The 24,757-nt window shown below is 40.9% G+C and overlaps 2 protein-coding genes across 2 annotated transcripts in view; one reads left to right on the top strand and one right to left on the bottom strand.

The window, feature by feature from the left end:
- Nucleotides 1-1,331: 1,331 nt before the first annotated feature.
- Nucleotides 1,332-3,709, bottom strand: LOC144478397 (aladin). The gene is made up of 6 exons (XM_078196240.1): nucleotides 3,371-3,709; nucleotides 2,875-3,286; nucleotides 2,689-2,806; nucleotides 2,148-2,617; nucleotides 1,757-2,078; nucleotides 1,332-1,684 (listed from the first exon to the last, which is right to left on the bottom strand). Exons 2-6 carry the CDS (start codon nucleotides 3,231-3,233, stop codon nucleotides 1,373-1,375), a joined length of 1,581 nt encoding a protein of 526 aa, XP_078052366.1. The 5' UTR covers nucleotides 3,234-3,286; nucleotides 3,371-3,709; the 3' UTR covers nucleotides 1,332-1,372.
- Nucleotides 3,710-3,857: 148 nt separating this feature from the next.
- Nucleotides 3,858-24,757, top strand: part of LOC144478396 (uncharacterized) — a 57,967-nt gene continuing 37,067 nt past the window's right edge. The window contains exon 1 of the mRNA XM_078196237.1: nucleotides 3,858-4,184. Within this exon, the coding sequence (XP_078052363.1) occupies nucleotides 4,130-4,184 (55 nt within the window). The 5' untranslated portion in view covers nucleotides 3,858-4,129. The remainder of the gene's footprint in view (nucleotides 4,185-24,757) is intronic.

Raw genomic sequence — 24,757 nt, 5'->3', positions numbered from 1 at the left:
CAACTCCGTTCGTACCATAGCCACCGCATGTGTACGACTGACATTAAAATAAATATACTGGAAAAAGGATTTCGATCGTACACCCCATACGGATGCAATAACAGAAGATCGGATCGCGCGGGGGGATAGGTATCCCAACGAACAGAACCTCAGGTCGTACAACGGCAGAAATTTTTTTAGTTGACAAATTACGCAATCAAATGAATGTATTGTGTATTGTAGTTAATGTGCGTATATTGCAGAGTGTTCGGGCAGATTTTCAGCAAAATTCAGCTGTTCGTTACTTGTCTACCTTCCATCGAGTATAGGTACACAATATATACAAAAAAAAAAAAACAAATTACACACGTTAACTATTATACACATTAACTATAATAAACAATTCATATACTTTCGATTCTCGTTTTAAAAAAAATTACTTTCGAGATGTGTAGTGTTTTCATCCCTTAATCCTTTGGTCAATACCCAAAATTATTTACAATTTCTTCAGCAATATTGTAATCCTTTTACTCTATTAAGTCTCTAACACATATTAGTTGATAACTAACCAAGAAAATAAGAACACATAAGAATTTAGTTATTTATCAGTAAGAGGATATACAAACAATATTAAGAGAAAAAATATACATTCAACATTTCTTGAAGGGAAAAAATAAACATGTAACAATTTTTAGATTGAGTACCAGGTTAACGGCTCTAAAGTTTAAAGTGACCGATGAACATTGTTACCGCTAGAAACTAAATTTTCCTCTATATATCTTTCTGGCGAAGTACGTTATACCCGTAATCATAAATAAAGTGTCAGCCTGAGAAGATGAACTATGTTCGAGAAATATGTATATATTTAGGACGAGGGGTTTCTAGAACGATGGAGAAGTTAATTTGTGTTTGGAGTTGCAACGGCGCGGGTATAGTAGACAGAACGTATTGGAAATAGTGCGGGACGCGTCACGCACGTACGTGTCGGCGTTCAGCATTCGGTCAAGCGACGTAAAAATAGAAAGACGTGCGCTCTGCATGTGACTTCGTATAATTAGGTACCGAACCCGAGCCGTCTCGTTGTATATCCCATACGTTAGGAGGCTACAGCATTAGAAAGCCTAACACGGAACCAATGATTCCTTTTTTCTCCCGCTTTGAGCACACCGTCGGTTCTGTTATGGAACGTTACATAATTTCTATAGAATCGCAGTACTTGTTGTATCACGATCGTCTGTACGCGGTTTATTGCTTATTTGTTCTCGATTTAATTATAAAAAATATTCGTCCTTCGCACGAGTAATTAATATATATACAACTATCAGGTATAAAAACTCTCGAAGCAGACCGTACGCAATTTCCCGAACCGATTTAATAATAACAAATGTTAACGTTAAGCGTACGTAGCACTCAAATCGAAATTATACGTGTCGTGTCTCATTGAGAACGAGTGTGGCAACAACGTGGTGGTTTTGTTAAGGTTTGAGACGGATTCTTTCTCGACTATGGGAAAATGTTGTATGCGGCCACTGCTCCACGCGATTGTTAGGCAAACTACTGGCGATTGATGGTTCTGCTTCTGGTAAAAATTCATGCAACTGGGAACTTCACCGGGGAATCCTTTAACGAGACAGCACGGTTTGATGTCGACCACTCGGGACATGTTGCCCACCTTGGTTTCAACTAATGCGACGAGGGGACTGTCCTAAATAGATATCAAGTATATTAGTAAAATTGGTTGCTTAATTAAGTCTTCCTACATGAATGAGTATTATACCTGAAAGAGTATGGCCAGATACGTTCCCGAGGGGTCCCACTCCATTGCAACTATCCTTCCACCAACGGTAACATAGTCGTCATCCGAAGAAAAGTTTACTTTTGTTAGATCCATGAGTGGCACGGCTACCGTATCGTCAAAAGATGGTTTTTTCAAGTCAAAGATATTTTCTTGCAAGGGCAGGGCGAAGATTGTCGCAGACTCCTCGGTCGATGCGAATAGTAACGTTAAGTTCGGACCAAAACAAGCTGCCGCCACGCGACCATTTGGCACTGTCCACTTATCAGCATGCCACATCGTTGCTACTCCCGTATTCCAAACCCTTCGTAGAATAATGATTGATTAGAATATTGAATTACTATTCCGTAACAGCAGCAAGAAAAGTTTGTACCTAAATATATTTCTACATGAAGCAGCAAACAATTGTGATCCAGAAGATGACCAGCGTGTAAAGCATAATCCGCCACCACCAACCCGCTTCAGAGGCACACCTTCTTTCTTAGATATGTCCCAGACAATCATATTTGTATCGGCTGGCGAGCATGATACCAGCAAATTACCCTGTGGATGCCATGTAACGCTTGTAACAGGTACATGATTTCGTTGCTTTAGTACCAGTGCATGATGCAGCGAATAACTGGCTGCAGTTAATTCTATGGTCCATATTAAGACACCTGTTTGACATGCTACTGCTAATTCTCTGCCAGCCAATGGCCTCCAGCTTACACAGTTGACCGATTTTTGAGCACTGTGCCTTAATACTGGTATCACCGATATCCCTTCAGAAAAGACACGTATACGATCGTCTCTTGTAACTATTGCAAGACGGGAGCAGTGTGGATGCCAAGAGAGACATCTGACCTGAAATATACCATCTAAAGTAGGTCAGAGATTTAAAAAAATTGACTAGTCCAATTTCAGTCAAATCTTACAAGAGCTCCATCCCAATCTCTCGTGTGAACAACGTCTGCAACCGATCCCAATCCACTAGCTGGCATTGCTTCTATTTGATAGAATCCTTTGTCCATCAAATCTAATGCAGATTTAAGTCTGAAATGTAACAAGAGATATAGATTTTCTAGAAGAATACAACTCAATGTAAAAGCAAACGTTAAAACCTTGTAGCAATCCAGTGTACTACTTTGGTGACTTCCTCAGGATCAGCGGACGCAGCATAGCAAATAGCTTCTGCCAGCCCCTTCTCCCTCCAAACACTTGCAATCTTTTCAAAGATACTATTATGGACTGGCAGGAATGTGTCATTGGCACAAGTAGTACCAGCCGTCTCGCGTGTAGTAAGAATATCCGGGGCAATGGAAGCCTCTGGATAGTCTCTCACATACTTGAAGAACGGCTGAAGCTCGTCCCGCAGATTTTCGTACCTGCAATAATGCACTGACCTCCCGATGTACCCGATAGTAGCAGGTTCATCGAACGAGGGAGAGTCAAAATCATGCAACGATAGTATTTTCAACATATCTGTTCCGCATACGCTATATAACCTATCAACACATAAGAGACCGCCACTCTCTATTTAAAAAAAAAAAAATAAGATCAGACATCAACCAGCGGAACCATGAAACGCAATCTTCGCAAACAAATTCTCAAGATTACAATCGAAATTCTTCCTACGGGAGCGTTCCAAAATTCCTGCACGTCAAAAAAAGGAAAACACTGTCGCGTGTCTCTCGCTTTTAGCGTAGCCGAATAAAATGGCACGTTTCAGTTTACGCCGGTCGCCATGGTAACAGCCAATGGCGGCGCGGCAATCGCGGTCGGAGCGCGCACGCGCCGATCAACCGCCGTTCAAAGTGTTTGAATCGCTTGGAAAAACTTCGAATCGATCAGGCGTACGGAAATCTCGCATGACATTCGATGTTTACGGGTTTACAACAACCGATGGGACACCGTAAACCGGCGGGCACGCGCCGCCGGCGAGAAGCTCGATTCGGGTTTTGGCAAATTGCGAGAAGAAGGTCGAGGACCGTGGCAGCACGTCGAAGATGACAGTATCCGGGGGTAGGGGAACCTCAGGTGCAGGGTGGGGACCAGAAGGGAGGGGTGAGGTGGGGACAGCAGTGTACGGTCGCTATTCGTGCGGCGCGGATTACGTATTAGAGTTGTCTTCTGCTACGGTCAGGCCTCGTTCGTCGGTCGGTAGTTTTGTTCCCAAAGCTTTTTCTCACGGGGGATACGGGCACGCGGGACTCATTTGTCGGCGAACAGTCGATAAGATGCTACCGCAAAGGTAGTGACGAGATATCTGTTGCGGTCGACATGATTTCGGCGGAGCTTTCGTCCTAGAAAGTTGGCCGAGATCGCTGGGAAGGCGAGAGACACAGGGGAGGCGAACCAGCTCGATCTTCGCGAGAGATGGGCAAGAAGGGTTCCAAACGGAAAACCCGATGGAGAACGCTCAGTATCGGTGGTGAGTACGCTTGACAACCTTGTTACGGTCGAACCTGTGCGCGACGGCCATGGGATCCCGTGAACACGCGTTCCAATGGGGTCCACGTTCCGGACGATCTGTTCACATAGAAGTTTCCGTCTCGACGATGACATGTCCGGAGATGTGCTATCAGCCAGTGTCGCTGTCTCCTAGGGACAGCTATTTTTCCGTTCAGGCAAAGTTCGACGTGCAAATCAGCAAATCGCGTAACCTCCGTTTCCGTGGACCGTGTGTACCTCTAGGAACACCTGAGATCCTCGATGTAATCGAGTGTCGCTCTCTCGGTGGCGGAACGAAATAAAAATACAGGGTCCCGGGTATAGGAAAGGAACGTGTTCCCGTTGCGATAAACAAGGGCACGCGAGACAATGTTGTATAGACCGAAATCCAGGCACTGCGCACGGACGGTGCGTGTGACAGTTTCTCATCTGAAGACTGTGCGGATATTACGAATAAAGTTGGCCGCTCTGTCTGAGACCGAGCTGTTTCCCAGACAACCATCGATCCGTGCACCCTCCATGACTTTACTTCTTCGTTGCAACGTACCTGTCTACACAGAGCAAGTGCTCTACACGCGACCTTACATACCGTCAAGCTGATTCTCGCAGAAAGTCTTATATTCTCGGGTCTATCTCGCTATCTCTTTCTCTCTCCCCCTCCCCCCTCTCTCTCTCGTACGTCTCTCTTCCCTCTATCACAGTCTCTCCCTCCTCCTCCCCTCCCGCCCCTTTTATCGTTCGTTGAAGGTGTATCTCCATCGTTGATGACCCCCCTCCCACATACGCTGCTTCCATCTATGCACAACACCGTGACACATCTAGTGTAAATTCGAGGGTAAAAGCACTAGGATTTGAAAGTGACTAGTTCGTGCTGGATTATGTAGCCAACGAAGCTGCGTTTATTCGGATCTCGCGCGATTTTGATTCTAATCGGTAGAATTTAACGTTGACTTTTACAAATATGTTCAAGCGATTGGTAATTGTAAATTGTATCTGGAATTCGTCGTTCCGACGAGTGTCGTGGTTACAGTATTGAAGAAAGACCCGTGTTTGTACGCGCAGTTACTGAAAAAGGACACGGATTGTATTACGATTCTACGTATTCTAGGGTATGTGTACCGATTAATATAATATGACAGACGGTTTCGGGAAATGATTGGGATGTTACGAAGAAACGAAGTTGAACTAAGGAGATAGCGTAGTTCAGCTTAACCTCTTAACTTTATTAAAATGTCGACAGTCATTGTGGACAGAAAGTTACTAGGTGATTGTATACATAGAACTTGATGAAAGTTCATATTCTTCTAGACAGATTTAGGGGTACAATAATAGGGCTTGAAGTTAGTTGAAATAATCGACTTGATATTTCACGAGCCTTCGAAAGTTTTTGTTCAGTCAAGTGTATATATTACATAAGGGTGCGTTCACAGTTTCCTTCTATTCAGTTTTCTTTCGTGGTCAGGCATGAATCGAATAAATCATTTGATTTCATAAAATTAGTGTTGGATTGACAAATTCTTCCTTGTTTGATTTATTCAGGAAGTTCAGTAGTCTATACCAATTTTCACAATTGGTATTTGATATAAATGGATAATCATTTGCAGTCTTGTGATCCAGTGACCGTTTGCAAGTCCTATTAAATTCAATTTCTCAAGGATGTTTTATTAATTCACCGAAGTTAGATTACTTAAATCACGATCTTTTCGACGCAACCCTGACTCGGGGCAGGCTACTATCTTTGGAGGGTCCGGCTGGTAAAGGTCGCGTTCTAGGATGATTGAAGTTCAACTCGGTAAAAGGCACTACTCTACCGGTCCGGGAAATGGAAAGGAATGGAACGAAATGGAATAGACTTGGCGCTACGTAATATAAAAAATCCGGTTATAAGCTTACCGAGAAACATCAGCAAGCTAACCGGAAGAACATCAATAACATTAGCAATTCTCTCTTCGCACATTCTGACTTACAGCGTCTTGTATGTAGCTGCTAGTTCATATTTTATATACCCCGGAAGCTCAAAGAGCAACACCTTTTGTCAGCGACATTATGCAAAAAATGTCATTGAGAAATTGCAAAAATATTTCTGTCGAAGCTAGGTCAAGTATAATAACATTTTTTATTGTAGTGATCCGAGTCCTATGATCATGGTCCATGAGGTCTTGTGTCATCACACAAATACATAGATTGCTAGAATAATAATATAAAAACGAAGAAAATACGTTTTATAGTTTTAACGTCCCAAATTTTCGTCATTCCTCTTTCGCGGTAAAGGTCACGGTACCGAAAGACAATAAACCGAGGTGTCTTTACGGATTTATTACGTAAATAAGGTAGACCGCGGTAATCGACGAGCACCTCGGTCGCATGCCATGCGTCGATTAACGCAAAATCCTGTAAAAGTGTCCGTCGCAGCTCCTGTTCGATAAAAAAAAGAGAAAGAAAAACGCGTTCACTAGGCCGTCGAGAACGTGTCTTTATTGATCTCTGGCTCGGGGGGATTGCAACATCAAACGATCGGTGAATTTCGTTTCGCATTCAACGCGTTACCGAGATAGAATTTGTTTATTTGTGCACGGCATTTCGGTCAACGCCTAATCGCCAAATGGAATTCCTTTGTTTTATGACGCTATCGCCGTGGCTTACGGATCGTTTACACTTTTTATCTGCTGCTTCCTCAAACACTCTGTTTCACGTGTCGTAGATCAGCGTTTATCGGACGAAACCGCGTTATCTTCTGAACTCGATAATAAATGTAGGGCTCTGCATCGAAGGGGGCTAAAAAATTCCTATGGTGCCGATTAGTATCTTTAGCTATTTATTAATAAAATTAATAAATACCTCAAATTAAACAACAAACTACAATTGTTGTTTCGACAATTTTTGTTTCGTATAAAATTCCACAGTTTATTGTTTCAATGCTGTGGCTGATACTCTAGCAACTAAAGGTTAGCACGCGTGTTGAATAAATTGCAAAACGTGTTGTAATCACATTAACATGTTCTGAGGTGCAGAACCGTTGAAGTGACCTTTTTGACTCGGTCGTATACTTTTCATTTCTTGTGTAACTTGTGTCATCTTATTTGATACTCACCCTGTATATCAGTATATACATCATAGACTTAATATTAAATTTGACATAGATCACGCAATGTTCTTCGCTATCAATAATCATAGGTTTTAGTGCGCATCCTTGAAACCTAGGACACCATGCATTCTAGACGATCTCTTGAGAAATTGTACTATTTCTTTAAGCTATTACCACATGGTGACTTGTTAATAAATTGTCGCTAGACGTTAGACATCTTTGCAACGAAGGAAGATACTTTTTGACACACGTTTTTATATTTCCAAGTAAAAATTCTGTGGTAAACTTACTTAAAGTTGAAAAAGTATTTTTACTATATTTTCTAAAACTGGCATTTTTTTAACTTTCATAATTCAATTTCTAAAAGATTATAGCTGTTAGTAATTTAATTTCTTTTCTCTGATTGATCTTAAGCTAAAATGCAGGTTTGCACGGCCATTTTAAAACTGTGCGCGTCGCGTCGATTCTCGCTTTCGTTTTCATCGACTTTCGACCTCTCGTTGAATGAACAAATCGAAGGTGTTCCGTCTAATGGGAAGTTTTTAGTTCGAGTAAACAGTACGGGTCACGGGTGTTAACGAATATACAAACACCGAAGAAGCGAGGAGCGAGAGCGGTCCGCGTCGCGTATCGCGTGTCGAGCTGCAGTTTAATGTCGGACGCCGTGTTTCAAATGATCTTGAAAACTCGGCCGTGCGCGACGGGTTTAACGACCGTTTTTTTCCCCGAGTGAGCTTCAACATGGCGTTGGCGTGATCGTTATCATATCTAACCCGCGGGTCATGACGTCCGAGCTGCGCTTTCCGTTTTCCTCGGTCGGCTAGCGGCAAACGTTCCTGGTCGTGGACCTGCTAATGGGTTCGTCGATATCTTCTCAGCCTAAAACGATGGCAAACAGTGTTCCAGTTGGCGAGAAATATCGAGATCTTTAATGTAATTTAGTTTCAAGGTGTTCGGACACTGTCGGCGCTGTGCACAGTAGTTTGGTAACTCGCTTTTTACGGCTTAACACATATTCGTCATTCGTATCTTCATATATCAGTTATGATACTTTATTTGTATATTAGTTTCACATTAATTCATTGTTCATGCCCAAATTAATTCGTCATATTGCCTAATCCATTGTGCTGTCGAGATTATAGCAAACAACTTCGAACCGTGTCTCTCGCATCCCGCATAAGCATTCCAATTTCTCTTTTCGTTTTTCTGTTTATGTTTTTTAATTAGCACGACCGCTGCCACCTTCGACGGCAGGATTCATGTTTCAAATGTTTCGTCGACGCGATTGTGTGTCGAATTGACAGCAAAGTTCGCGCAACGTTCTATGTATCGAATAACAAGGTGCAGAAAATACTGTTAAAATACTTTCAACAGTAGAAAGATGATTTACTGTAAATACAATACATCGCGACTAATGATACGTCGAAAAAGTCGACGTTCAACAACAGGGAAAATAATTTAGAGATGCAAAAGCCTCGAAAAAAACTTCCAGAAGTTTCCGTGCGACGCTAAAGCTGCACGTTTTATGTCCGCGCTACTTTTCTGATGCTTTCTGCTCATCGGATTTTAAATTATGTCTCGCGAGACGAATATTTTGTAACGGTCGCTTTTCCGAAGGCTAATGGGCGTTCTAATTATTGAAAGCGCGGAAGGATCGGAATTTTCCGACGTCGAGCACTCGCGACAAAGCTAACTGAAGCATTCAATCTACGCGAAAGAAGATTCTTCGTGCAATTATTTAAATTTCACGGACAGAAAATGTTAGAGCAAAATCATCGTATTGAAAATAAAATATGTTAGTTACAAAAATAAATGTACTAAATTTTTACTTAAATACTTGTTCTAATTTTATATAAAATTAGAATATAATTTTACTTAAAATAAGAATAAGTATATTACTCGTAAGAACAAATATATCAATTATAAAAATGAATATATTAATTACGAGAATGAGTGCATCGATTATGGATGTTAAAAGATATTTTCGATATTGTTCAAAGTTGAGGGAATATTTAAAAAATATTACGATCTACGTTGACTATAATAAAATATAAATTATCTAAATAAATGATAGTACATAGTAGTAGGTGTCGTTTGAGAAACACTGGCGTTGAAACAATTCAATTTGGTATTGGAATGAGAAACCATTACGGTAGAGTTACATCGGGGACATAATTAGAAATCGATTTTCGATGTGCTTTCCTTTAATAACATTCTATGAATGTTGTGTCCGCAACGTTCTCTCTTTCACGCATCTTTCGCCTTGTTTAGCCTCTGGTCTCTGAAGTAGCCGCGTAATTAATTTCTCTTTTCTCCGTTTGTCTGGTAATTGCAATCGTTCTGTCACGATCAGTGTTCATTGTTACGTGTCGCTGTCAGCCAATCGTTAGTATCTTCCGTTTGCAAGTCTTTGTTAAGATTTTTAAAAACCTTTGCAATAGTTTGTAGCCGTTGTAATAGTTTACATCCTTGTAATAATTTGTTACCTTTGTAATAATTTGCAACCATGGCTTTCTAATCACGAAAGCCAATTTTTTATCGACATTTCGCATGAAATTTTTGACGCAACTGTTATTTATGTTCTCTCCTCTCCACCCCCAAATAAAAATGTTGACATCTATTTAAAGCAACCCGGTACAGTTCTCCCCGCTCTGGTCCGATGTCCCAACGATTCCAGTCACTCTATTTCAGTTGTATGGCTCTCCTAGTCTATTTTAAACACAAAGGACACGAACCCACCCCCGAGTAAAAATCCCACTCCCTCATGAAAATTCTATTGTTCTGATGAAACGGCTGCCATTACCTCGAACTGTTACAATTCTATGATTATTAAATACTATTAAATACTAAAAAAAGCTCATGAGGCGTTGCTTGATTTTAATTGGGTGCTTCGTGGAAACTCAAGGTTATGGCTAAGTCGAGGCTAATAGGGATCATTTCTGTCAATAAAGGCACCGTGTTTACCCTACTGCGTGGGCGTTAGAATGAATGGGTTGGTAGGGGTTGATCCTATACATCGAGGACGGAGAGAAGTGTAATAGAAAAACAGGTGACAATTAAATCCTTTACAGAGATAAACAAAGGATTCTGGACGTCTCTGGTTGACGCCGCCTATCAATTTTCATCTTATTCGATTTCTAAATTATCCTGACTGGTATACCTCGACAGGATGTTCGTCCCGGGCCATTTTAATAGTCGTGAAGATTTCAAGACGTCGACGTCTGCTCGCACACCCCCGAATAACACGTTCGCTGGCAATCTCGGTTCTACAATCCTTGACATTCACAATCTTTTTCCGCCAGCACGCTCGTGTGTCCGGGGGTCAAAGATCCTTGTGTATTGCCAAAGAGGAGAAAGAGGGGGAGGAGAGATAGATAGCTAGAGAGAAAGGAGGAGGAGAGAGTGCAAGGGTTGGTGGAAGGGATAAGGGGGTGGGCAAGGAAGCAAATCAATAGAAGCAACCGTCGCGCCTCGATCGTCGTCGTGCTCGAACTTTCGAATGAATGCTGCCATGAAAGTGCAGGCACTGTGTGTAACAAGAATATTATGTTAGCCTTCTCGATCCACCGCGAATGTCTTCCGTAGGGTGGAATAAATAATAGGAACAATGGCTGCCGGATTCCCGGCAGATTCGAAACTTGTTACCGTGTGACAGTCTATGATAATATTGACGTCGAATCGGCCGACCAGCGAAAGTGATTCGAACAGAATGGGGGCCCTCGGGTTGTTATCTGAATCGCGGAGCTATGGTCCACATTGATCCTATGGGAATGACGAGAGTATCGTTCAATTATCTCTACTGTCTTTCGCAGAATGCCGACTTCTGATGATATTATTATTTATTATTATTATTCTATGGCGGACTATGATATCTTTTTAGACGTTGTTTAGAACTGTTTTTGAAAGGTCGTGTTTTAATTGAATTATTAACTTCTATAAAATTAATAGTTAATTCTGCTTTAATAATTTTTATGGAATTGTTAATCATGAACATTACTTGTTAGGACAAGGCATAGACTGATACAAGTCTAGAAACTTTCGCGGTTAATTTTACAGTGACAGCTTCTATGGACTTGTTGACAATTACTTCCATTTAACCAGATAAAGTAGAGGCAGACGAGAGCATAAAAGTTTTCCCATTAATTATACCACGACTGCAGAATTGTTCAAAGCTAACATGATCTGTTTGGAAAAGTTATAATCAGACAATGTTTGCCGTGGCATTTCAACAATTACTATGATATATTCCGTTAAAATATGAACAACCGAAAGCGCAAAAGTTATGTTATTATTTTTAGCATAAAATTTGTAGTGGTATTGCTTATAATAAATACCACGGTTGATTCGAATAAGCTATAGTTAGGTATGGTATAGGTCTGACAGTATGTGGTAAAATTAATTAGGTAAAATGGTATTAGGTCTTGCGGTTCTATCATTAATATTTCTATAATATTATTGATAATTACAATCATTCGAAGAAATTACGAATAAACTAAAAGTTTCGATTCTACATTGAAAATTCCAAGAAACTGTTAGCACTGACTATGGTTTATTCAGATGAAAACAAGCGAATAGAAGTAGCGCGATTCTACAGCGTAAATTTCCATGGAATCGCCGGTACTTTGCACGGCTTCTTTGCGTTTCCCTGGCAAATTTCATGGTGGATCTTTTACGCCTTTCTCTGTGTTCTACTTTACGTCTTAAGTGGCCTAAGTTTGTAAAGGTCTGTAATGATCTCGGCAGTTGGGTATAGCAGAAGTTACCTTGGGAGTTTAATGAAGTGATCCTCCGAGAATCGGGCAAGTGCTAGTCAATCTTCCTCCGTTTTCGAGAATTAATATTTCAGTATTCGGTTCGCGGAACAACGACCTGCAATTTTTCATCAATTCTATTCTTCTCGCAGCGTTTATTAAGTTACAATTACCTTCATCGTTTAACCGTAATTATTATAATCGTAAATAATTCGACAGAAGAATATTGGCGATGTTAAGAGTCTTCTTTGAGTTCGTGTGCATGGATATAGTGCTCGCAGAAGCCATAAGTCGCTTAAATCGCTGGCTTGTACTACTGAGTCTACTGGTTCGCGGTCTACCGTTCTACTTGCATTTCACTTTCGCGGGGGGGTAGAACCTTCCTGACACAGTCCGAACGCGCAGTCGTATTTTAACCGGAATGCTACGCACGCGAAATTTGTTTTGGATGAGAAATTTTATCCGAAGTTCGAAATGAGATTCGGCCGAGATTTATTCTTGCAATTTTGCAGATTTCTACAAAAGTTCACAGGTCTTTTCAGTGACTTTTACCACTGCACGCATTGCGCATTTTATTAATTATCGACAAACATTCTACTGCAATTACACAAATTTTCCAAACGCGTTCTACAGTTCTTCTGTAATTACTTCGACATTTTTGCAGCATCAATTTGTTCAAAGAAATAATTCCGACGACTATAAATTCTTCCAAACGAACGGGTTGACCGTATTTCATTTTCACGAGTGCAACGACTCCCGAGCTCGCACGTAACGCGCCTGCCAGCTCGTGGAGATCCGAATAGGCCGCGGTTTCCAAAACTGGAACGCGGGTCGGACACTGTGACAGTCAGTCATGAACTTTCGTCGCGGTTTGAGAAAAGCGGTTCGGATGGCTGCTAAGTATATAACATTGACAAAAGCGTGTAGGAAATACGAGGATGAATATGCGTGGACGCACGTGCGCTCGAAGTTGGGCCACATTTCTCGTTACGTAACTGGCCGAGCCTCGGTTCGCGCCTCGCTATCGATTCTCGAATAGCTCGCGGCCCTCGGCGCGGATGCAACGCGCGGCGCAACAAGAGTGTGCATGCTCCGAACAAAAAACCTGTTCGTCCGACGGCCGATCTCGCAAACAATGCGGTCCCCGCGGCCGATCTATAAATTATTGAAACGGCTCGCACTGTGTTACCGATACTGTGTTAACTTTCCCTTTTTTGCGAACAATAGACCATTTATTGGAGCAAATGTGAAATTTTCCGTGCTCGGAGAAATTGGGATTCAATCGGTCGAAGCTAATTCCGCGCATCGATTTCGGAAAATCTGTTTTCTCACTAACACGATGATATCGTCGGTTTCATTTTCATAGAAGCCAAATGGTACTGATATATCAATTATTTGCGTATTGTTGAATTTCCATATAGTTTCCTGATGAAACAAAAATTACCTCCAACAATTCTTTTCGGCTTCTCTTAAAAAGAACAATTTATAAAGTATTATTATTATACAGTATATATACAGTATGAACATGTATAGTTCTCATTTAATAACCTGAAATTCCAATACGTATATTACGTAGCATGCATTGAGTACCATTCCTATAAAAAGCCCAGTGATCTATGTACGTTGAGCACTATTTTTATAAAAAGCAAACGATGTACGTTGAGCACTATTTTTATAAAAATCAGACGGCGCATGTACATTGGGCATTGTTATTACAAGAACGAGACGATGTATGTAAGTTAAATTTTGTAAATGATACGATTGGTACAATTTTGCAAAGAACGATATGTCGTACATTCTGTACCACGTTTACGAAAACTGCCATGATTAATTCGCGATAAGACGAGCCTAACGTACACAGTACGATACGCAATGCTCGAGCCTTTGCTAAAGCGCATTCCTTCGATTCTTGAGCGGAGCAACCGAATATGCATTTCCTATAGCAGAGACTCTAAGGTCGACAAGAAGTCCGGAAGTCAGTTTTTCTATGGTGCGACGGCCGACGCAACGTTTTCTGTATCAACGTTGCACGTGTTCGCGTGGACGTGGCTCGTAGATTATTCTCTCCGGCGTTCCCGTGGATTGCGTAACGAGTTCGTAGGCCGTCGGTAATAAAGTGCTGTTTTACGCGCGTTACGTACCGGCGCGGCCGCCGCGACTCGTCAATCCGCGAAGCGGCGTGTATTGTTGTGTGCGAAACATGTGAAGTTTCACGGTGTGCCGTCGGCCGAGGAAGATTTAGTGACCGCGAACGCCGCGCGGCCGATTCTCCTTTCGACCCCGACGGCTCTATTGTCCTTCGGCGCGTTAGCTTAACGAATTAACCGACGATTAACCCCGCGGGTGGCATCATTTTCGAGATGCTCGAATTAATTGGGAAACGTTTATTTTGGCGCCCTGAACAGGGAAAGTTCGCTCGGCAATTTTGATAAATGTTTCAGTGCTTGAATGTTAACATCTCGACGATCCCTATCTACTGATCCATGAACGTAGCCACTCAGAATATGAAAGGGTTGAAGAGCTTGAAACTAATACAAAAAAAATATTCGTAGCTAGTCATAAACAGCATGTAAAGTAATAAAAGCCTTGGGGTCGTTTATGACCCCGGTATAATTACCAGTCAACGGTGAAACTAATTTTCCCATTTCCATACTGGAAACTGTAATCCAATTCGACTGTTTCGAGTGTAATTATCGCGAACGGTGGCCAAGGGTTACATAAATCAGTGATAGCAGATAACATCCGGTGCTGTAGAGTTATCAGTACCCCGTTTAGTATGTTCGGTGTCGTTGCGCCCTGCGTTGGGACCTTTCGAGGTAGCCATCGTTTGCCGCAATAAACCTTGGCTTAATCTTTATTTGCGAATCGAACCACAAGCTTGAAGGAACCTATGAGACAATTTGGAATTCTCGATGTTTATAACATTGTCCACGAAAATATAAATCACTGACGATAATTATCTCCGATTACTCACTAATATTTCATAGCACTTTATTTGTATTATTAATAGGCTTCAGAAGGCTCTATTTAGGCTTCAGAAAGCTTATTTAGCCGTCCGAGTGACTGTGATATATGCAGAAGCTCATCGATTATTTTTCTTTTTCGAGATTCATTTACACTTCGTTCTCTGCCCCCTTATTATGCTCTCCCATAATTTCTGATCCTGTCGGGTTCGAGTTACCCTTGGTCGCGATAAAATCGACGCACGTGGGAATGCACGTTGCATGTCCGCGTCGCGTCGTCGCGGTGCAGAGAGCGTGTGCTCGCACCGTAGTTGCATAGACGCGTCTGGTTTCTAATACGGTTGAAAACTGCGTGCGGCGGAACGAGCGTGGCCTCGGGTTCAGGTTATGAATAGCACGTGAGTGACCACGAGGTCCCTGTCACATGCTCGGGCCATTCGGCTTTCGAATCATTCGGCCGTCACGAGACACGTTTATACTTAACTCGGAGGCGGGAGATGCGAAACACCGGGGAATCCCGTTCGCGGACCAGGGTGGACGAACAGTCGTGCGTGCACATGGTTTCCGCGGTTCTCCGCGCCAACGTTTTCGCGATCTCGTTACCGCACACCCCGGTTGCGAAACCGGCGGGGCTCCCTTCGACCGGTCCACGGTGCAACGAGATGATCGACTTGTGTGTCAACGTGAAAGAACATTTCATAGGAACGAGATAAATCGATGCTTCTTTATTTCACGTTAATCGTGTCGTCGAACAAGGGACAAATAGAAAGAAAATAATAGGAACATTTTATCTTCAAAGTTTATGTTACACCTAAGGTATTCGAAAGATTAACCCCTTACACTATCCCTTGTACTTATTTGTCCCTAATAGTGTCCTTAATAGGACCAGTTAATTTTTTAATTCTCCTATTGTTTTACTTCCGTTTCAAAATTAATAATTTATTCATTTAGCAGATCTTGCATGGAATCTTTGAGTCTGACTCGTTATAATAGTGCTTAAGGGGTTAAGAAGTGTTCTTACTGCATTTATTTGTTATTGTTAATAATATTTATTTGTTATATGTATCCTCATTGAAATGGAGAATGACGGCCTAAATATGTTTCTATAATTTTTTAAAAAATACGCGAGCTAGTTTCGAAGGCAAATCGGACTTGAATGCTCTATTACTGACAGAGTTTGCACAGGAAACGGATGGATTGATTTCATAATGGGATCGCGCGATGTGTTATGCATCGATTTCAATGGAAGTTGGGGAGAACGTAGCTGGCAACTGCGTTCTACCAAAGTTTACGCAATACGCGTAATTACTTAGCTATTTCACTAACTCGACCAATATTATTTCAATAATACAATGTTCCACGCATATATTATTTCTTGCGTTTTGCAAGCTTACATATATCGCATACGTGTATAAAGATCTGCGATCTGTTAATCAATCTTCGTCACTGTCCATAAAATACTAAATCTCCGAGAATAGAGAAGAATAATTTTAGTAAGAAATTACTAAAAATACTGTATAAGTGTTATGTGTACAGTACGCCGAATCTCGTATCTAGGTTATGTAAAGGTGTAGCACGCCGACCACGTAACTACAGTTTATTTCACAAGTTGATGTAACACTGGTAAACGCGGGAGATCTGTGCTCATACGTTTATGTAATTAGCGAGATCCCGTTTATCGGAAACAAATGCGTGGAAAGCTTACAGATATCTCGCGGAAGTGTGAAATTTATCAATTTGTTTGAAACACTTTCGAGTAAAGAGCACGAACGTAAGAATAAAATTCGTCATCGTGGCTGCGTAACACGGACGCGCGATTATTTTATATAAAAGCATGGGTTTCGTAACCCGGAAAATATTTTTCCATTGGTCACTCCTAGATTGCAGTTCCTTGCGCAACAATGCCGCGTTCAAAAAAATTATTCGAAACCCAGAAATGCGCGTATCAACAACGTTGATGGTATCTTGATTTTATTCTCTGAATTTTCCAATATATAGAAAACGCAGCGCGTTCGTAACAAATCCATAAATCGTACAGAAATTCACGCCAGTTTTTTGTCGAGGTGATAAGTAAAACTTCTACTCCGCGAAGGAGAAAGAAAACACAGTCGAATGTCAGTTTTATGTACTTTCAAAAAACCGTCGCCGAAAGAACCGAGGACGCCTGTCCCAGCGTAAATAATTACAAGCGTTCGCTGAGAAGCTACGCGAAAGTTACGAGCAGAAATTTGAGAGCAGCGAGAGTTTGCGCATTTGGGAAAATGTTTACGTATTTGGGAAAATGTTTGCGCTTTTACCAGGATCAGAAGACAGCGGGTTTCCCTTTCATTACGTTATTTTGGCAGTTCTCGTCGGGACGAAGAGACCCGGAGGATGCAGACCAGTTCTCGCAGTTCCTCCTCCTCTCTACCTTGTCCTGAAAGGTTGAAGAACTTTTGACTATTTGCCAAATCTAGCAGCCAGAGTCCGGCTCTCGCCGTTGCTCTCAACACAGTCTTCTTTTGTGCTTTTCTGTTTGCATAGCTACGACGTCTAATTTCAATTCAGAAACGGCTCTTCCATTGCCAATTGGAGGCTCGCATTTTCACCGTCCAACATCGCGTTACCGTCTCCGCGATGTAATTTAAGGAGATATTCGACCGTAAATTACGTTCCTCTATCATTGTCTTAGCGATCATTTTGCGAAAAATCTGTAACATATTTTGCGACCGCGTTTACATTTATTTACGCACATTTCAATAATGTTCAACAGTGTTTTTGGGCTAAGAATGTATTAAATTATAGGATTGGCAAGTGATTGCGGATTTTAAAGTAAAAATTAAAAAACTCTTTTTTTCTGAGAGATGGAAAAAGGTAATACTATAGAGCAGAACGGTTCATATATAATACGATAAATCAACCTAAAGCGAGAAATAGCGCCTATTGATTTCGCATAAAAGAAGGAGGGAGCCTACGGGACACCCTAATACATATACAAGATACTTATGGGATAGAACATCGGAATATTTCGAATATCGTGATGGTAGCGAAGAAATAGAGCATCGATATTGCAAGAAGGTGCTTTGGGGACTGGTATTTGCATGAGGAAGCAGTTTGAGTGGCTCTAACCTAAGTACTAAATACTCAGAATATCTGTATTTTAATGGGTAAATGCTCTAGATGGTAGAACGTCAGGCAACGACTGTTCTAACAGAAATGCAACGCCTGTAATTTATAGTTGTCCATGCTTTAGGAAGTAAAAACAGCTGCGAAAACGATGAATTAATGTAATAAAACGCTTTATCACTTTGATGGCCAGGCGAAAAAGACCTAAAAAATGTCATGTGTTATTCAGTCAAATAAAATTAGCAAAACTAGATTATACGACTTTGGAACGAAATTACAATTCTTACAATACAATCCATATCAGAGACGTAACTATGTCATTTTTTAAATAACATTGAAACAACGAACTATTCGCAGAGTTTCCACATATGAAAATTTTCTTTTTCGCGCTGTACACTAAATATTTTCCTGCGGTATTTTTCCCGACACCTAATCTCCCACGTACAGGCAAAATGAGGTTCAATAAAGCGAAGTTTTGTTTTTCCAACGGCCGACGGTGCGCGAAGAATGTTCCACAGTTACGCGAACGCGACTCGCGATAGTCATTTGCAAAAAAAATAAACAACACCTGGGCAGCGTTTTCATGGTTGCACATATACACGGAAAGTGATTCGCGTAACGGTCTGCCAGGGTCACGCGTGGCCACGGCTGCTTTCCCGTGAACGAAATCGCCGATAATCTTTGCGCACCTTCCTAATTGTCTTCGCCCACAACGACCAATTATTCAATGGTCTAACGACTTCGAGAACGTCGTAACTCACGGTGAACGATTGCACGAAATCAGTTGGCAGTAGCGCGGTCGGCCTCCTCTGTCCTGTGCTACTGCCAACGGAAGGGTTGGTCCATTGAGTTCATTGAGCATGGTTTAGTAACGCTTCTTCAAATATTTCGGCGATGCTTCTCGCCACCGAAAATAGCCGCATGAATTTCTGGCCGCTGTTAAAACCGTTCGGATCCGTTCGAATTCCGTTTTGCGAACGATACTGTCGTTCGGCATCATTGTGAATGGGTTCATTAACGTTTCCCCATCAACGGCGGCGAAAATGCACGGACGTTCGATAACAACCCTTTGTGGTCGAGCGGCGACAATGGGTGGAGCTGGAAACTGCGAAACTTAGGATAACTTCGCCGAATAAGGTTCGAATAAATTCTACGAATAATATTAGAATAAATTCTACGAATAAGGTTCGACTAATTCTACAAATATGGTTCGACTAATTCTACGAATAAGTTTCGAATAAATTCTACAATTAAGATTCGACTGAAGTATGCGCGACCAAATCGACCGAATCTTCGCAGGACCATAAATAATCGAGAAAGTATCGTCAAGAAATGTGCGACGTGAGAAAAAAAATGGTGCAGCGACCGTTAATAAGGGTATCAAACGTCATTATCGGCTTGTACCATTAAGCCGGTAAAACGACACCGGCCAGCAATCCCGTAGCCCCGTCGAGTGTTGTGACAACACGTCTTTTTCTCGCCACATGTAGAACCGTAGGTGTCGCGTTACAGGGTGTAGCCGGGGGCCACCGGGGCATTTTCGTGTTTCTCCTGAAATTGGGCCAGAAAACGTCCCTTCGTATCGAATGTCTCCCGTGGTTATTTGTTATTTCAGTCGGATACCGGGCCGCTCCTCCCCCCGAGGACACTTGTTTCTAGGAAAACGTGATTCCACGTTCGTTTGTCTCACGAGGAGACTGCCAAACCGAACCGCTCAAATCGCTACCAAAACCTGTCATGGAATTCTAGATCTTTAGGAGAAAGAGGACGACCTTTTTCCCCCGATCGGTGGGAAAGCTCGCGTTAATGTGAAACTTTCACACCCTTGGATTCCATAGTATAAATATTGTTACTTGAACTGTATCCACTCTCTGACAATTAATTTAAATTTTCATTCGAAATTTATTCTTATTATAGTATTATAAATTTTAACTTCATAATTCTAATTTAATTCTATGAATTACTTAGACTTTAGGGGTGGTTTTCACCACTTAGTGTATTAAGGTCTGTAGAAAATGGACACAGTGTTGTGATCGTTGTGATAATGTCATCTACGTTATTTCATCGATCGAGCGGTTCTTGTGTACTCTTTTACGACAGTTCTGCGATTAATTAGAAAAGAATTTCGGGAACTCGTGGCAGGTTTCGCGTAGGAAAAAAAAGGAACGCACCAAGTTCTTCGACGCAGTTGTTTGACAAATGCTAAACAGGTGTGTCCGAAATAACTGGAAGAACTGTCCAAAGTTCGTGCTAAGACGATTCATTAATCTTCGGTACGGTAGCCTACGGGAATCGCGCGTTTCAAACTTCGAGTCTCGTTTACGTTCAGATATTTCATAGTTTTTCCACTGTTCTAAATAAACCGCAGATCTTTAGACAAAATTAAAATCTTCTAGAAGCTTTATAATGTTTTAAAGACCCAATAAAAGGGGTTTATTTAAACGAAACATTCGACGTTTATTTAATAACGTTACAGATCTTGTTACAATTAAAAAGGATCCGAATATACATTAATGTATTTATAAATTTTTGAGATTCGTGGAATTCGTATCTTTATCAGAATAAAATCGACTTCTAATTAAAAATCGAAGTTATGTAAAAAAAGTCAAGTGTAGCTGAACTCGAGGGAGCTTCTCGCGGGAAGATCTTAATGAGGCACAAAAGCCGCGAGAAGTCGATTTTAGGGGAGTGTCCGACCGCCTGACACTTAACGTACGTGTAATCAGAAGTCCATGGAACTCTGCGCGGTGATTTTTTATTCCCTTGGAATATGCATGGTAATTCAAGGCCACGCCGGGGAGCGGTGTATGCACTTTTCATGATTCCGCGCGTACAGAACGGAAGGAAGTTGCCAGACGTAGATATTGATTTGCGCGAACGTGTTGGCCTGTGCCAGCGATAGTATCTCGTGCACGATAAACATTGGGTAGTCCATACTGATCGTGACCAGCGTGCCCGACGCTTTACCTAGCCGGTAATTTCTTCGTTTCGCGCAAACACTTCGAGAAGAATAAATCAGATGCCTGCTGCTATTGTTAGAAGCATTCGGGTTCTGATAAAGATAGACACGCCGCTTCCGACTGTCTATATTATTAACTCCTTGCACCGTTTTTCAGAATTACGTTGATTACGACTTTCTTAATCATTTTCTTGACGTCACGAGATGATTGTCTTCGTTCACTTTGACCCCAGATTTCGATGACAGAGGATTAAAATTTTGTGGAAACGATTGGCAGCCATATTTATCGAATTCTTCGTCACGAGTCCGACTCTTTATTATAGTGCAAAATGAAAATTATTATACCGAATGCATTTCTTATTTTCCAACCCTTCGCTCGGTTGCACTAAGAATTCCGGTCTACCCTGTATAGGTAATAGCCCTAAGCGCCAGCCGAAACGTGCCAAAGCATTAATTAGTCCCCGAACAACAACGTCTGCTCAGGATTCGGCAACGTGACCATTGCAACATTGTATTGATCTAAATCGACATTACCGAGACACATCGCGTCGCAAAACGAGGAGCAAGCCCTACTCTGGTCACCATTGTCAAGGAAACCAAAGCGCTAGACGTGACGCAAACGTATTGTCATCCGCGTACTTCTAGACCAGAGAATCTGAGTTTTCTGGCTTCTGCCGCTGGACGACCTTCGCTGTTAATTAATGGAAAGTGTACAGAGCTAATTAACGTAAACGTCCGGTAATTTGTTGCATCGCCATTCACAAAATTTCAAAATTCTTCTATAGTAATAATATGATCTAATATAAAAATAACGTAGCGTAAGTTCGAGACGCCATTAAATTTTTTAAATGTTTTTTAATTCTATTAACCCGGCCTTACTATAAATGCATAAAATCCACGGTATAGTTGCGGCAAAGGCATCCGAGAATTTTTAGCGCATCCATGTAGGTCTGTTACGAATGTATCGGCATTTCGCGCGGTCCCGGTGGTACACGGCACAATTTTTTCTAAATATTTCATCGGAGCTCTGATCGCAAGGTAGATGTTTTAGATGGGCAAGGTTATCTATCTACCCTTTGTATAGAATATCAATGCGTGCAGCGTAATTGCATCACTAGGTACCGCTGCTCATGGCTGTTGCTTAACATATCCAACACCTTGACTGCAGTTTACGTCCTCACTTGTGCTTTGCGGAATTATCTGTCCGCTTGGAGAAAATAATAGGAGCGTAAGCATAAAATTGCTGGTATTATATGTATATATAAATATAATTTCATTACTTTCCTAAAAATATTTAATTTAATTTAAATATAATTTTTATGCTCGGACAAACTTAATCGTTTAGTTTCATGCTCAAATAAATTAATAATTTACCTGAATACATAAACAATTTAACGCATTATATTTTATGCTTCGACAACCGCATAATTTTTGCTTTTATGCTCGGGTAATCTAATTAATTTTTATTCCTGAACAACCTGATAATTAACTTTTATGCTGACAAGCAGAAGAAAAATATAGCCCAGTTTTTATTAAATATACCATCCGAGTAATTTTTTTCTTCGCGTAAGCTTGCGCAACGCTTTTCTTTGTCTCTGCAACGAGCTCGAATTATTCACTGTGGATTATAATAAAATAGTGAAAATACCAATGACACGTATCGTGCAATGATGCATCGCGTCAATCGTTGCGAATATCTTTTTTTATGGCGGGACCTTCGATTTTATTGCGTTCGTTCGTTGTTAAATAGGTTTTTATTGTCACCGCCATTTGCCACACCGCGATCCGTCGATTTATTAGTATCTGCATAATTGTGCAAACGGTTATTTTCAAAGACGATTGTTGGATATACACAATATACCATATATACAATATACGAAATTAAGTAACCTCCTCAAACTAGCCAGTTAATAGTTTTCTATTTTATTTTTAATGGTCTCAAACGGCGCGAACGAAACGAACAGAACGTTAAACAATAAAACTAGAATAACTCGTGAAAATTGTTCGGTTAATGCCAGACACTTGCGTTAAAATGCCTTCCGGTTTATCTTCGCAATTTAAACGCGTTTTAAGCATCGCATTTACAACCGTAACAACGATTACAGACCGGACAATTATTAGAGATACGACAGAGACACGTGTACAATTATGTTCACAGTTTTTTTTAAGAACTCGAAACACAACGAAATTATGAACGATTAATATTTATTAAACTTGGCACGAATGACATTTGTAATTCATCGGAAACTGTTCCCAGCATTTATGCGATCTTTATGGACAATGAATATTCACAGCTTTTTCTAATAGGAATATACCACTAAAGTGGAGGCAATATTTATTTACATGCAAACCATCATAAAAATTCCAAACATCAATATTTAAACTTCATTGGCGAACAATTCGCATGTTTTTTTCCCACGCACTTTCGAATCGGCGGAAATCGATAATCGGCCAGCATCGATACTGTCCGTAACAAAATATTGTTATAAAGATCCTAGGTTCGTTTTATTGTTCGAAAGAAAAATACTTCTCGATTCCGTGTTACCGTATATCGCTGATGCAATTTATTATTCATTAACGAAACGTTTTTGATGCAATACATTATTCATTTACGAAACGTTTTTGATGCGGTTTATTATTCATTACGAAATACTCTCGATTCATTTTATTATTCATTACGAAATACTCTCGAAATACTTCATTTTATTATACGTTCCGAAAATAAGCGATCGAACGAATAAATGAACGAAACGTTCTCGCAGGTATTTCAGCGTATGCGCGAACAAGTTTCGCACTTCGTGAAAGATCGCTTATCGTTTTATTTCGGCGATGGGAAGAGAGCGTCGAACGGTGAAAACGATACAAAACCGTTCTCGATGCGCCGTGAAATATTTAATTGGCATTCGAGCAGAAAAGCCAAAACAAATTCACGCTTCGGCGGCCGAACTTCGCTCGCGTTTCTTTTTTCCCCCCCATCGTTCATAATATGCTCGGCGAACGATCATTTCTATAAAAGTCTTCGAAGCGGAGCATCGACTTTCCGCAAAGTATTCTCGTTTCCGCGAAGCGACTGGAAAGAATCCATGCATCCTCTTCAATTTTTCACGCGCAAAGGAATCGATCGAACCGCACGGTGCACACCGTGATACATTATCGACACAGTTATTTATTATTCTCGCTGCCCGGAAATTCCGATGCTAGACCAGTTTCAATTAAACCTTTTCCTGCTGCGTTATTAATAAGTCCGGTCATTGTTTGCACCGCCGGAATCTTTTTCACACTAATTCTATGCAGAACTGTTCGTCTTACAATTTGGTGATAAATGTATAAATTGCGATATCTTTATATTTAAAACACGAATCGATGTACAAGATGCACAGGTTCTCAATTTCATTTAATATTATTTTTTAATCATTCAATTATATTTTTTCGAGTTCCATATTGCTTTGAATTCAGTAAAATTTATCGTTCTAACTGAAAATTATTTCACAATAATATAACTTGAACTCATTCAGGCTCGTATCTTACTCGCGATTGCGTAACCTAATTGCAGTTCTTCCGTGCAATAATTACACAATACGTAGACTTTGGTGCTTCGATTTTATCAATTCGCTCAGTATTTTTGCTATATACAGAAAGTGCAAACAAATGTGCTAGAAGCTACCTAACATGATATCCTGCACGTTGAAT

Source organism: Augochlora pura, chromosome 2, assembly GCF_028453695.1.
Source record: "Augochlora pura isolate Apur16 chromosome 2, APUR_v2.2.1, whole genome shotgun sequence".
NCBI lineage: Eukaryota > Metazoa > Arthropoda > Insecta > Hymenoptera > Halictidae > Augochlora > Augochlora pura.
This window is presented reverse-complemented; position numbering and strand designations above follow the sequence as displayed.

Coding starts and splice junctions, on each gene's coding strand:
- LOC144478397 (XM_078196240.1), bottom strand. CDS start 3,233: ATGTTGAAAATACTATCGTTGCATGATTTTGACTCTCCCTCGTTCGAT. Junction 2,618..2,688: donor GAGATTGGGATGGAGCTCTT/GTAAGATTTGAC, acceptor GGTATATTTCAG/GTCAGATGTCTCTCTTGGCA. Junction 2,079..2,147: donor TCATGTAGAAATATATTTAG/GTACAAACTTTT, acceptor TATTCTACGAAG/GGTTTGGAATACGGGAGTAG.